Here is a 15,872-nt window from a genome sequence, read left to right on the forward strand (position 1 = left end):
TAATACATGGTTTGCAAATATGTGTGATAAATTGATTGTAAACACTAAACATTATTTGAAGGCTTTTGCCAGATGCATGTATATATATCACACCTGCAATGACAAACATTGGAAAACTTCTCAACAAGTCCTAACTCGAGTCAATTCTTTCTCTACATTGTAAATCAATCCTGTCAGATGAATTAATTCTGCGCACAACCTCAATGTGATATCATACATGTCAGAGTCTTCCTATCAAAAGTTACAAAGTAATGCCACTTCCACCTATTCTTGCAGAAACAATTACCTTCCACTCACAATATTCACATGTCGGGCAAAGGTCAGACAATCTCATACCCATATTCGGGTAGGAAGATCACGTTACGACGTTGATTACTCTGGGTGTTTGACAACTCCCAGGTTAGATTTGTTAAGTGGATTTTGTTGTTTATCCTTACATAGGTGAGCATTTGTACATTTCAAGATGTTATAGGCTTTGATTGGCAACAAGAATATTATGTCTGTTTTATGTTTAACATTTTCAGAGACTAGAATAAAATTCACAATGAACATATGCATTGAAGAACCTGGTGAACAAACTGCTAATGACTACTGGAGTAGTTCATGAAGAATGAATATGTGATTTTCATTGATTATGTGATATTCCTTATTTAGGTTATTGAATGGTATGGTAGGAGCTTTCTTGATAAAGGATAGATGACTATCTGAAACAAGTTGGGTATCCAAAATTACAAATGCTAATGGATTACTCTTTAGCCATACATAGTAGAACATAAGTGAGTTGAGTAATTGTTTTTGTCACTTCTTTTTCTATCCTAAAGGTATTTATATGTATATGTGCTGGATACACAAATGCAATTCAATTGGTGTTTTATTTAATATTACCACATGTTTCTTTTGAATTTGATCAGTTGGGATACAAAATATTCTGTTATACAGTGATTATTGAATGTTCAAATGTGAATGTCTTTGAATGTATTTAATTTGGAGAAGTGATCTATTCCCTAAGTGCATTTGGGCGACTCGTTTGGTTTACCAAGTCCTTTTACTGTGACACTTGAACAAGTTCCTCAAGAAGGACAGATTCAAGATGGTCACTCTTTCGCAGATCCTAGAGACCCTTCAGCTCCAGGATTGGATGGTGTCACTTGATCTTCAGGATGCTTACTTTCATGTGCTTAATCATGCCAAGCACAGAAATGTACCAGAGGTTTGCCTTTTGCAGCTCTCACAATCCGTTTTGACTACTGCCTTTTGACCGACCTCTGCCCCAAGGGTCTACACCGAGTTGATGGGAGTGGTGGCAGCGAATCTAAGGAGGGGAGGGATTCACATCTTTCCCTACCTAAATGATGGGCTTATCAGTCCCTGTTCTAGTGAACAGGCTCTGGAACATCTCAACAGCACCTGCCACTCCCTCCAGAACCTGGGCTTCTCCCTCAACTTCAAAAGTTCCAGGTTACACTTTCCCAAAAGCTGCAATTTATTGGCGCACTCCTGGACTCTTCCTCAGGGAAAGCTTTGCCTCCCGAGTTGGGGCTCAACATATCTTTATAAATGGTTACGAGATTTCAGAACACCTAAAATCTTCCGGCATTCGACTTTGAGTTTGGACCTCATGGCATCCTGAGCCTTGGAACGGGTGTTAACACCACAATAGAAATCAATAGGCGAAACTTATACAAACTTTCCACTTCTCCAACCTCCTTCTAAAAATATGCTGTGGGAATCTATCAAAGGTGAGGAATGCGTCGGAGGACACAATCCATTAGAAGAACAAAGGACTTACCCCTGGTAATGTTCTTTCTACAGGATGTTCCTCCCACTAGATTCCTCATCACCCTCCCAGCCTACTCCTCTGACTGGGGGGGAGGGGCATTTTTTAATATGCTTCTCTCTTTTAACGCCTATGCAGGGTTTTGTAATCTTCAAGTCGGCTGTGCAGAAAGAGGGCAAAACTAGAATTGAGTCAACGGGCACAGTGTGTGCTATTTATGCTATCATCAATGTCATGTCCGAGCATGGGGAATGGAAACCATTGAGGGGCATCGGTTTGATGCTGCGCAGCCCCCTCTGCTGTCATAAACATTCAGAGACTGCAAGCAGGATATCAGTATATCAAAGTTGAGGAATCGGTGGGTGGAGCATCCAGTAGAAAGAACATCACCAGGGGGTAATTAATTTGCTCTTCTTGTGGATTAGTTTTCTTTCCCTTTTCAATCTGGGCTGCTCTCCCCACCCTGGGATGTGTATGTGCACAGAAAAGCTTTAAGAATGGGCTTAAGGCCCACCCATTGGCTCTGCAGATGTTTGCTGCATAATGGTGGCATACTAATTTCATGGTAGCAGTTTGTGTTATGGGGGCCAGCCTCCCTGCCGGTATCGATAAGTTCTTTAAATCATCCCAGTAGGTGTAAGTGGATGATTGGTGCACGCTTCCTGCTAGTGTTTGTGCCGTCTCTGTGAATGCAGATGGTGCATTGCGTATGCCACCTGCTTCCTCTTGCAGAACCCTCTCTCTATCCCATTCTCGGGGCAGCACTGTACTACTTATCAGGGGGGTGTGATTCATCTGATTGCTCTGAAGGGTTTCTGCAGGTTTTGTCAGTTTCCACTACACTTTTGTTCCTTTGACTGGGCCAGACTGCCTTTTTCGTGTTACTGCCGATCAGTCAACATAAGAGAAGCACTGGCAAGTTATTTGTTCAAGAGGCATAGTTGGAGGTAAGTGTATGCATGCAAGCATTCTGGCACAAGGGGATGGGAGTCTGGGCCCCTCTCTCTTGCCACCGTCCTCCTCGGGGGTAGGACTGGCTCTGAATGCCTCTCTGGTAACCTCCCACCCTGGCCTAAGATTGGTTCTTGTCAAGCCCAGGTTACTGTCCTTGTCACAGTGGGCACCAGAGAGAATAGGTGTACCTGGTGAACGTTCCAAGTATTTTTTTTTTATCCCATTCAGAGTATAGAACATTGGTGTTCTAGTTTCTTTTTGTGTATGACAAATGGCTTCCTGTCTAGATATTGTTAGGACAGTTTTTCTAAAGCCTTAGCAGACTTCAGAAAAACCATACCTGAGTATAAGGCTGTAACACCTTAGGATGGGGGTAGCATGAACAGAGCAGCCAGGCATATCTTAGAAGGGAGAGAGGGATGTTGCTTGGTACAAAGAAATTGAAGCATACATATGGTCCAAAGAAACACTGAAAACTGTGTATTGTAAAAAATAAAGTGTTAATTTAAATACAAGGACCAAGATAATTCCTAGGTAAGTACTATAGTATCATATAAAATACAATCATAAAAACCAACTCAATACCCATGGTATGCAAACCAAGGTATAATCTTATTCGGAGGAGCAAGAAGCAAGTCAAGGTGAGTCAAACCTAAGGTTATACATTCAGGATAATAATATACTATTATTGGGTGGGCAGGGAGGGGGAACAGGTTAGCTATACTTTTTAGAATACAATCAGTATTTCAAGAGTAGTTGACCCGGTCAGTCATGCATTGACACTCGGGTATGAAATCACATAATAAACCAACCCTGTTATAAGTATGCACCTTGCAACATTACTTTTTAGAACTCTGTTCAGAGCTAGTAAAACCACTCCTATACTTTCTGGAGGGGCCTTATGCTACTCAATGTTAAGTATGAACACCCAATAACTATTTTAGAATGCACCAAGCAATTCAAGGAAAGCAAATCTAAATTACACTTAAAGAAAGACACACTGTACTTCAAGGTAAGTAATTAACCCTATGGCTATTTGGGAAATACTTTAAGCAGTTTCAGGGGCGGCACAACCCAGTGTTACAAGTTTAGAAGAGCAGCAGCTTTTCAAAGGGAGTAAAGCCATAAACTTTTAAGAAAGGCTTCAAGCAACTCATAAGACAAGTATTAATTTACACACCGTTTTAGATCTGTATAAAGCAGACACGGGAAGGCAAAACCCAATGTTACACATTAAGAATTACACACATTAAGAATGACGCAATGTTATTCAAGACAGGTAGACCCTATTGGTAAGCTTTTACACTAATTCAATTAAGCAATGATAAAACAGTACCAACTCTTATTACTTTTTAGAAGGGGGGAAACGCCATTAAAAGTTAGTAAAGCAACGTATACACTTTTTAGAGGGGCAGAATGCAACTCAAAGGTAAGCATGAACTTAATGACACTTTGTAACTTCTTCTTTCACAGAGATGCAGTTATCCCACTAACTTCTTTAGAAAGTAAGTACTTTTAGACTTGTTATATTTTCAAGGCAGAATCATTTTCTTATCTATTACTTTTCTAGTCTATTGCATGAGTTCTCTCGGAGGCAGAAGAGGAAACCTAGTGGTCTAGGTGCCAGCTGTAGATAAGATGAGATTGGGTTCAGTTGCAGGAAAGTCAAAGTTCCATAGGAGATCTTCTTTAACAAGTACGTGTTCACTTTTAAAGGCAGCTAGTGTTCAGGGACTTCACAGAAGGCTCCCTATATGCGTTCTAGCATTAGGCCTGGGAAAGTGGTATGGGCAAACTCCCAACCACACAAATCACCCACTCAGCCTCACAGGATGCACACCAGACTTAAAGTATTACCAAAGCCCACACAGTACTTTAGGAGAAAAGAAGATCTTAGTAGTGGGTGCCTTCAGGATGCAGCAGCACATGATTCTTGGTCTGGAGACGAAAGAACTGGGCACTGGATGGGAACTTGCTGCAGCAGTCATCCGAGGAGGCTTCCAACAAAGGTTTCTTCATGGATTCTCACGGCTCTGTTGATTCAGCGCCTGTTGCAGCAGCCAGGTGAAGAACGAATATCGCTGGTCGGATTCTCTTCTCTCTCCCGGTTTTGCACTCTGGTGAGGGGACTTCAGGGATTCGAATCGTGTCTCTGCAGATCCAGCAGGAATCCACCAAAGTTTAGGATGATTTGGCCTTGGGAAGACCATGCACCGCACTCAGGCTTGAGGTGCCAGGGTATTGACGTTTTTGTTTTTTAAACTTTATTTATTGAAAGTAATATCGGTATACATACAGTACAGTCATATCACCATCAGTGCAGTATTGGTACATCAACATACATAAGTAAAGACATCAATAGTTCACGGCAGAGAGGCCGGAGAGAAATCACTGTCTGAGCGCATATCGCAGACATGGCTCCTGGAAGGTGCTCATATGTCCTTAGGTCTGCTTGTTACTGCCACAGTCAGTACATATTGCTTTTTGCATTCGTTAACAAATGTAAGTTCACAGAGAAAATCCTTAATCTGGGGTGCATTTGTGGATTTCCATCATTTCAATGTACAACGTTTTGCAACAACACATGACACATTGAAAAGGCCGCCTAGTGGTTTCAGCCATCTTGCCAATGTCTCTGAACAAATATTTCAGGGGACAGAGAGATGCCGGAATTGATGTAATTTTCTCGAGGATTTATGCAACATTACACCATAACCCAGCAATCAATGGACATGCCCAGTACATAAGAAAAACATTTGCATTCAGTTCGCCACATTTCAAGCACAGGGTATTGGCGTTTTGCAGCCCACCAAGGTCGCAGCACATCTTGCGATGGCTCAAAATGCAGGTCTTCTTGAGACAAGTGGATCTCATCAGCCTCTGAGTAGGGGTTGTTGCATTCAGGACCCCCAGGTAGATTGGAAGGAAGGGTTACATCAGGCTCCGGTTACACAGCAGGCTCTCTGGTCGCTGGAAATCGCTACATACATAATTTCTTCATCTTTCTCTTCGGTTTCAGCTCAAGTGGTCGACTTGTCAGCAGCTTCCAGGTTCTGTGTATTTATGTGGAACTACAGCACAACTTCTGCAATGATTCCCTACAGTTAACAGAAAGGGGTGGTCTGCCTGTCCAATAAGGACAGCCAGCCCCACACTGGTAGTTGGGTCCTTTCAAGCAAGGTGAAAGACAAAGGCTGTCGTGGCATCAGAACCCTACACTAACTTTCACAAGGTGACCTCCTCCTTGCATCTGAATGAGGAAATAGTATTACGCACTTTCTTCGCCGACCCCAAGGATGAGCCTGAGTAGGTCTTGCACCGTCTGGATTGAAGACCCGCTCTAAAACACTACCTGGACAGGACCAAGGACATCCGCAAGTCAGATGTCCCCTTCATCACCTCCAGAGCAAGGTGGATGGTCGCGGCCATCAAGGAAGCTTATGAGGGGCAACCCAAACCAGTGCTGGCCAATTTGCATGCTCATGCGGTCAGAGCCAAAGCCACAGCCATCGCGTTTCAACCGCACATACCGTGGCAGGTAATCAGCACGTCTAAGAAACCTGTCCGCTTAAGGAGGGTCTCCTCTCCACCCTGGGGCTACATTCAGTTGTAATATTACTGATGTCATTAGGCAATGTAAAAATATTGTCGACGCATCAATGGGGAACTGAGGAGTGGCGCCGGTGGGCGGAATCAGGCGAGCGCATGCTCCTAGGGCCGCTCACCCGTGCGCCTCTAAATTTAAAGGGGAAGAAGATTTTTTTCTGGAACCTTTTTCAACAGAAATCGCCACACCTCAGTCCCCATTAACGCGTCGACAATATTTTACATTGCCTAATGACACCAGTATTATTAGGGGGGAGGATGGTGGGACATATGGAGGAAAGGGGACTATGGACTAAGAGTATGTTAGTCACTACTGTGAGTAACTATTAATTACTCTTACGTCCCGTCCCCTTTCCTCCATACTGTATGGGCGATTACAACTAAATGTAGCCCCAGGCTGGAGAGGAGACCCTCCTTAAGCGAACAGGTTCCTTAGAACCGCCTTCCCAAACGCCGCGTCGGATCTGGAGGCGGCGTCCAAACAGTAGTGCTTACAGAAAGCCAAAGGGATGGCCCAGGTAGCCGCCCTGCTGATGACCTGACATGGTATGTGCCATTGAAACACGATGGCCGTGGCTTTGGCTCTGACCATACAGTATGGATGAAAGGGGACTATGGAATAAGAGTAAGTTAGTCACTACGGTGAGTAACTATTAATTTAGTGCACATACTTGAAATGTTTAATGATCCTAATGAGTCCTTATATTAAATTTTTCAATAATGTCCACTGAGACTGTTTTTGTTTAAGTTCTGTTTTTCGTTACATTATTGCTATCTTTTTAGTTTGTCCGATGTCTTAGGATTAAGTATTGTATTCCGGTGTGCATGATAACTACGTATTGTTTTTCAGCTTTGTGATTGCTTTATGCTCAGTTGTTCATTACAGAGCATGTAAATATTGTAGAATGTTCTCTAAGAAGCATGTTACTGGTTCTATTATTTGGGACTTTTAACATGACTACATTTTGACAATCACAACTGTTTGTATACCCGTATCCTCCATCACTTGTCTTTAGCTTCTGCACTATTTTCTTTCCTAGGAACTAGTGAGCATCAAAATCATCAAGCAACTACTAAAACATACTGAATTTACTATATGCCATTCTTTTCTAGTCATAATGTGTAGGTTCTGTGTTATGCGTCACATTATTTATACTGTTGTGTTGAATATTAATTATGTCCACTGTGGTCTGATTTCTTCCTCCAGCACAATACAGTGATCTATATGCCTTTTCCTATAACCCAAAACAAAATGAGTTGGAAAGGTTACAAGGCTGGCAGCTTATTAACTTATCTGAAGAATATCAGCGAATGGGTGTGCCTAACTCCAACTGGCAGCTGTCTGATGCAAATCGAGACTACAAGGTAGTGTTTTTTAACACCTAACATTTAAACATGAACTGCACTTGAAAAGTAAAATCAAATGTCCTACAAAGCAAAAAATGTTTGGCTGTTAATATTTTGTACTTTCTGGAAAAAAGCTCTGCAATCAGTGATTTTCTCCTCCCTGAACCTATTCTTTGTGATGCCCAATCAACCTCAGCTTTTCAAATCGTTGTTGTTCTGTGGAAAATACCCTGAACCATTTTCCAGTGCTATCCTTTCAGAGTGTACGGTATCAATATCTGGGTCCTTGCCAGGCATGTAGCCCTGGTGTGTGTTGTATTTAGTTTTAAAGTTTTTTTGGGAACCAGAAAACAGCATTACATTTGAGGTAAGAATCTCATCGATTGGAATGCAAGTTAAAAATATTAATCAGTCAGTTCATTAATTCACTTATTGCAGTCATAGAACCAGAAAAAAGAGAAGGTTCTTTGAGGCACACGCTGTGAACAAAGAAGCGAGCAACCACAGAATATGTTACCAACAAGTACTTAATTGATACATGTGAAGAGTCGGGAATGAAATTGGACACAAGCTAGTCATGATTTTGGCTAAAGACTTTTATTGATGAATAAAAATGGGTTGGGAAAATGCCTCACTGTTCCTGCACTATAGGCGTTTTCCTACCTAAACTTAAAACGAAGGATCTGTCAGTATCACAATGTCCAAAGCAAAACCGTTCGGTATCCAAAGTACGATTCTGACCCTCACGTTCTAAGGAAAAGAAGTTTTAAGTGAAAATGATAATGTTTTTCTCCTTCAGTGTTTTTAGAAATGTTCAAATGGGAAAAGCAATAAGTAACTCCAACAAAAAGTATTTTAAGGATATTGCTCCTTAGTCCAGAGGATATCTCTCTTCCCCTAAATTCTTCTTCACATTTTCTTGAAAGTAACAATTATTGTCTCTTCTCTTGATCAATATAAAAAATCATGTACAGTTATATTTGGCCTTTGAGTTGCTAGGGTTTCTTTGATCTCTTATATCAACACAATTGTAATTGCCTGGAATACTCTCCTGCTAGGGCTTCTTGTATTCACAAGTCTTTGTCTGCAATGAACCACATTAGCCCTTTTGACTAATTTATTCTGTCCATGGTATATTGCCTCGTTAGTGTTTTGCTCACACTTCGATTCTTGGTAATTTACCGCCTTAGTGGCTAATTCACCTTGTGCGTTATATACGGACTTGTTACTGTTTCGTATATGTATGTTTTGTACATGTGGACAAACTTCAAAGGTACTCTTCCTTAGTTATATGCACCTTCACTTTCTCTCCTTCGGTTTTAATAACCGGCTTTCTTTCTCCGATCTACTTTGTTCAGCTATTAGCATGCGGCATGCTTGCCAATACGCCCCAGTGTTCCCTTTGTCCCAGCGTTGACTCACCGGCTCTTCGTGGCATTTCTTGTCCTTCTTGCAGCTTGCCGACAACAGCCTTTGGGTGATTGCTTTCTCTTGCAGTTCGACATTCCGCGTTACTGCTTCCCCTTGTTTCAGCTGGGCTTCGCTTGTGTCTCGGGTAAGTACCTTGCTGATTCTTTCCACACACGAATGCCCAGAAGCCCTGCACTGGCCTCTGGCATGCCCACCGTATGCAATCTTCCTCGCGCAGCTTTCCTCTTCGTCGCACTTGAGCCGGACAACTCCACCCTTCTTCTTTCAGCCTGTTGGTTGCATATAACGGAGCAGCCCGCTCCCACCAGCTGTGTCTGTTGGTTTGTGACAGTCTGGTTTTAAATGCCCCAGGCACAGTTGCATGTTCCCAACAACAAGAGCTCTGCCTGTGCTCTGAACTATTCCTGTTCTGCATTCCTTGCTCCTCTTCTTCGTCACCATGTTAAGGTGTTTCTGGGAACAATTGTCCCGTTTAGTTAACTTGTACGAAAACATTTGAGGGATGTTTCTGAGAGGTTTTGTGGGCAAGTCAGTGTTTGAAATTTGGTCTGTAGATTGAAATGAGAAATATTCAGCACTCTCCTTTGAGGGAGCTGGGGAAGAATCACAATAGGCCATTAGAGTGTTACAAATGGGAGATGCATCCTGCATGGGGAAAGAGGGAGATAATGTCATCTGTGGATACCACCACTCTCTCCCGGAGGTTGTCTCCCCCATGTGATCCTCCCTCACATAGCCGCCCCATGGCCAGGATCAGGTTGCGGCTGCCGTCTCCTGGCCACACGAGAGGAGGACACTGCCGGGAAAACCGTTATCGTATTCATCACATACATCTCTGAACCTAAATGATTTCAAGGTTCATTTAACTATAGAACATGTAAATACATAACCCAACAGCTACCCTCTTAAATTGAGTTTACTAACTTAAGGTGTTTAACATTTGCATTAGATTAGCTTGCTATTAACATCAATTAGAACAAGAACCATACAGACCTTTCCCTCTACATCCTAATTCATTATGGTAGCTTCGGGAATGTAGATTAATCAGTCAAGTTCTACTTCATTATACAATGAAGGTACCACACCTAACGTAATGAGTCACTGTAACATGGAGAACATCAAAGACATAGACGATTTCATGTCCTCTAAATCTTTATCAATCCGCAGGGTGCAGGCTCTGGTAGAAATATTAAGTTGATATAATCTGGCAGCTCCATCAACTGCTTGCATAAAACAGGAAGCTGCCACCCCATGTGTCTCTCCAACTACGCCCACACTATCTGAGATTGACAGGTTTATACCTGTTTACTCCATAACTGCTCATGGGGGCTTGTAGGATCAAGTTGTGATACCCCCTGAGCTGCCTGGTGTAGCAGCTTCACCAAGGAACGGTTCAATAGCCTCCAAACATCTCTGCAGGGTGGATTCGGCCCATTTGTTTGCAGTCACTCATTCTACTCTGTGCCTGTCACAAAGTAAGTACCACCATGTCCGGTATTGCACATTCTCCTCCGATGTCCAAGAGGTGGTGATGACTCTTATTTCCGTGTTCTTTCAAAATGTTAAATTTGCTTTGTCACACACTGTGCCCTCCAAATCCAGCTGCCCAGCAGCACAATTCCCAGTGAGACATCCTTCACAATCTTTATAATATTGCTTATTTCTCTTTACACCCACTTCCAGAATTGTCGTATTGGAGGACACTCGAGTAACACTTGCTTGAATGTACCCACACAACTTCTGTAAGTCTTCAGATCTCCCTTGGACTTGTGTAGGGACGAATGTGTGCGCAGGGCTCTATTATACACCATAAGCAGAGTCTGTGTGACAACCGCTGAAAGTAATGTCCTGGGTTTTTACCATATTTGCTCCCTGTCCCACTCTGTTATCAGGGAGTTTGTCCCATGGTCTCAATCCCAGTTAACCCTACCCACCAAGGGCATGATGGCTGTCTTTAACAGGATATACCTAATCAATGCAAATTAGCACTACCAAGAGGTGAATTTAAGTGTCACAAACGGCAGGAAACACATTGTGCTCATTTAACTGCTGATTATCACAGATCGCACAGTGGGTATAGACCTTCTCAAACACAGGGTGCCCACCTATTTGAATGTCCTTAATATATCAGAGCAGTGTATTCATAGCTTCCCTCATCCTCCCTGCGTCAATTTCCCCCAGTCTCCTCAAAGCCCTTTGTGTTTTAGTAATGGTGCCTTCCTCCACCTCCAGAAAATCCCCCAAGTAACCACTTCAGACATCTGTCAGGAATGGACCCCTGCTCATTGGTTCAAATGAAGACCATATTGGGGGTTATTTCGACCAGCTAACCCTGTTCCTTAATGAACTCCAGGCGGTAGTTGAAAAGGTTCCGACAATGTGCTCGCCACCCCATAAATACATAGGAAGCCTTGGCCTCTGCCCAGATAAGCTGGGATTCTTACTCCCCCCATACAAATTAGCAAACCAACCTGTCAACATCATCAAAAAATGTCTCAGGCCATCTAATTGGAAGCATACCCAGATGCAATCAGGGCAATCATCTTTTTAATCGGTTTGAGGCTGTTCCAAAACGAAAGGAGCAGAGGATACCAATTGTGAACCATGTTGTTAATATTTGCTAGTCATTTATACCCAGAGACGGAACAGTATAGTGAGCAGGGGATGGGGAGGGTGGTCGAGTGGGGGTGGGGGGGTTTTACACCCATGCTGCAAAACCGACAAAGGAAAAAAAAAAAACAGGGGCTGCGTGGATGTCCACCGCAACAACCCGCTCAATATCCTTTACAGTATAGTGAGCAGGGGATGCAGGGGAACACCCTGCAGCTGCCCATAAAAAAAAAGACCCTGCAGCGCCGGTTCCGGATCACAGAAGTGAAAGGGAACTGGTGCTGCAGGGACACAGCGTGAAGAAAAGGTAAGTAGGGTTTGGTTATGTTGGGGTTGTGGGTGGGGGTGGGTGTTGTGGGTGGGGGTGTGGGTATGTAGTGGTTTGCAGTGTATGTTTGCATGGGAAATGTACAAACCTTTTGAGGTGCGTACATTTCTCATGCAAACTTTTCCGTCACTGACTTTTCCGTGATGGAAAAATCACACAGATCCCCCAGAGACTTTGCAGTATAGGTTAACCTCTTCCATGAACATGAGCAGGGATTCCTCTTGGGAATCCAAGTGTATTACTATGCCACCCCATATGCAGTTAGCTTCTATTCTTCCCCACCCCTTTAATTCTTTGGTTGCACCCAATTTTTTCTAGAAAGGGATCAAAGGACACGACTAGCAATAATATCTTGAATAGTTTGCGAACATTTCATTGATAAATACGCATATCTCTGGGCTATGTGACAAATCACTGAAAGTCGTCACTTCTCCTCGGGGTGAAGGGGAAACCCTGTCCCATGAGGCCAGGGAGGTGAGGCTGCTACCCGATAGGTATAATGCAGGAGGATCTCATGGGGAGGGACTTGCCCCTTAGGGAGAAGGACTACCATCTAGGATATTGCCTTTATGAGAACATATCATAACATATCACACACACACACAGACACACACACACACTCTCTCTCTGTAAATTTACAAAAAACTATACATTTTTATGCAGATACCTGTGTACTGAAATCCTGTTATGCAGCATAAATGGTGAATGTTTCAATGAGAGAGACATATTTTATAGTAGTATTGTATAATACAAGGTCTTCCATATTGGCGGCCTCCTGGCCCTAGGTCCTGTATGAGAGGGATTGCAGAAGTCAGTTGGAGGAGATGCAAAGCATAGATATGAAATCTAAAGTCTTGGTGGGTTGCATTGTGATGATGCAACTTGGGGTATGTGAATCGAGGAGGCAGTGCCAGGTGTAGGTTTCCTGATCACTCTGCTACCAGTGATGTCTTCCCCTAGAGTGTATATATGACAAGGGATGATGGAGGGCTGTGTGACAAGCTGGTGGGAGAAGTGTGGAGTTTGAATGGTTATAGTGTGTTCATGGGGGGATGGGGGAGAGTATTGGCAGGTATTAACCTGCAGTGTGTGACTAGTTGATGTGTGTATTCTAAGGTGGAAAGCGGTATGATAAACCAGTTAGCAAGGGGATCAAGCAATCAAGAATCAACATATATGAAGTGAAGGATCATTCAAGAAACACTGTATATAAAGCAGCGGTTCTTCACGGACCAATGTTTATGAGGCAACAATGAAGGACCAACATATGCAAAGCGATACCTTAATAACGGTAGCCGTGAGCTAACAGTCAATCAGGGAGCGACAAAAATGAAGCAACAATCAAAGAACAATGTCTATGCGGCAACGATGAAGGTGCAAAATTAGTGAGGCAGTAATCAAAGAACGTATGCAACTTTCATGTAGCAATACATACGTAAAGGATTCAAAGCAAACATACAGAGTGGAGCAATAGTCTGGAGGCAATGTAGATGAGGGAACATGATAATAGAGCAGAATAAAGGAACTGGAATATCTAGAAAAGTGTTCATGAGATCAATATTCATGCAACTCTAAGGTATGGAACATTGATGTACATTTACATTCTTTATGCTTTACTAAGTGAATCTCTATGACTCCCCTCTCTAGCCCCATCTGATGCAACCATTATGAATGCCTTAGGGCTGAACCCTTTCAAACAAGCTGAATTTAGAAGGCTATCCATTGCTGGGACCTGAGAGTATGATAACCTTCTGGGCAACCTTAAGAATGAAGTTAGTTTTAAAAAAAAAAATGTATTTTACAAGTGAATTAATGAAATAGCTACAGAGGAAAGTAAATGCTGCTTAAATGGTAGACAGGGAAGAGAGAAGAGGTATAGCAACTGCCATTGTGTGGAAAAAATTTCTCTCTCTCTCTCTCTGTTTCTCTCTCTCTCTCTCTCTACAGTAGACCTATGCACGGTTGTGAAGTAGACTACCTCAAGGTTCTGGAAAGTACTGAGACGAAGAACATCAGGAGCATAGGTTATTCAAGTACTAGGACGAGGTGGGACACAGGGAAAATGAAGAGCAATACCAAGAAGGAACTGCAGCGGTATGGACTTCTGCAGAGACGTAGTGCCATAAAAATCAAAGGAGGACTGCCTATCAGGAGAGTGCTACAAGTCATCTTCTTTGTGGCAGTACTTGGTAGGGACGTTGACCAAATGGGCCAAACCAAAAATGAAGAGAGAAGCCAGGGTTGCGGAGCCTCAAAACACTCAGAGTTGGGTGTTGTAAGTGTGAAACCTAATGAGCAGAAGACCAGGGGAAGGGAGTCATTACCCCTGGTAACTCGGACCAGGCGGAAGGTCCAGCAGGCCAGGGGAAGGGAGTCATTCCCCCGGGCTAATTTGAGACTGACACTGAACGCCAGGAGTAGGGATACATTCTCCAGACCCACCAAGGAAACATTGTGTGGAACGTTGACCATAACCCAGGTGAAGGGAGGCATTCTCCTGGGACAAGAACAGTAATGCTTTATTTCTTCGTTTATAGTGCCAGGGGGACAGAAGTAAGGTTTTCTTGACACAGGACGGTGAACCCTTTAACTTCAAACAGACAATCCTGACTGTCACGTTAGATCTTTAGTTGAGGCAGGGAAACCCCTCTTAGGAATAAGGAAAGATAGGTTTCCTCTTTATTATCTAATAAAAGTGTTTAGTCCCAAACATGCCTTTGTGTCCGAGTCCTCCTCCTTCACCCTTTCAGCGAAATATACAAAGTGTATACAAGATTGAAGAAATCCTAATCTAGACTATGCCACTTTAGGCCTGCCTTCAGAAAGCCCAACCCTTCTCTATCAAAAGCCTTCGCCACGTCTGAGGAAATTGATGCTCATGGATGCATAGAGACTCCTGCCAGACTCAAGCATCACAAAAACTACTTGTTGATGAAACATGTTTTATCAACATGATTTCTAGGGAGTAGGACCATTTCTAGTATTTTGCACTGATTAACAAAATCTGCATGTAGTCCTTGGGACATATCATGTCCATACTCCTTTACGTATGACCATTGTGTCTGCATCTGTGAATGGCCCAAGCTCAACTTGTTTGTCTTTAGGTTATTCAAAACGCCAAAGCAGCGTTTCTGCTATGAGGGATGAGAAAGTGGCAAAAAACATAATTGGAATGCCTTCTTGGCCAGAAACTTTATTAATCTTCCTCATAGCCTTACCTACTTCTGCTACTTTTTTTTTTAAAAAAAACATGTGTTTATTGGTTTTACATAGTTCACATCAACTTGTACAAACAACCAGTAAATCCCGCTCCTTCCCCTCCCCCCCGCGGGGGCACTTATGTCCAGCGTTTCGGGGACTTATTCGTGCATTGAAGATGTCTGATACCTTAATGTTATGGGGGCACCATTGTTCCATAAAGTCCGACTGAAGGTATTCCAAAATCCCTTCCCATTCCATAGCAAACTTGTCTCTTGTGCCCTGAAGTGTGTGGGTGACCTTTTCCATAGTTATTTGGGCCCACACCCTTTGCAGCCATGTGAAGGTTAGCGGGGTGTCTTTATTTTTCCAGTTCTGGGCGATGGTTGACCATGCTGCTATGAGGAGCCCCATGAAGCCTCTCCACTGAGACTTTTTAAACTTTTTTGCTGTTTGGTCTCTCAATCCACACATCTAAACCCCTTCTCCCAGCATCCTCACATCTGGAAATATCTTTCCCATTTTTCCCATTAATTCTTCCCAGAATGGTTTTATCCCTTTACAATCCCACCATATATGCCTCCACGTACCCACTTCATCACAGCCTCTCCAACATTTGTT

General features: G+C 43.0%; 1 protein-coding gene across 2 annotated transcripts in view; it reads left to right on the top strand.

Annotated features, from left to right (window-relative positions):
- Positions 1–15,872, top strand: part of MTMR6 (myotubularin related protein 6) — a 1,083,592-nt gene that overhangs the window by 338,289 nt on the left and 729,431 nt on the right. For both annotated transcript variants that reach the window (XM_069639211.1, XM_069639210.1), the window contains exon 4: positions 7,545–7,702. In XM_069639211.1, the coding sequence (XP_069495312.1) occupies positions 7,545–7,702 (158 nt within the window). The remainder of the gene's footprint in view (positions 1–7,544; positions 7,703–15,872) is intronic.

This window comes from Ambystoma mexicanum, chromosome 7q, assembly GCF_040938575.1.
Source record: "Ambystoma mexicanum isolate Mex_15411 chromosome 7q, UKY_AmexF1_1, whole genome shotgun sequence".
Lineage (NCBI taxonomy): Eukaryota > Metazoa > Chordata > Amphibia > Caudata > Ambystomatidae > Ambystoma > Ambystoma mexicanum.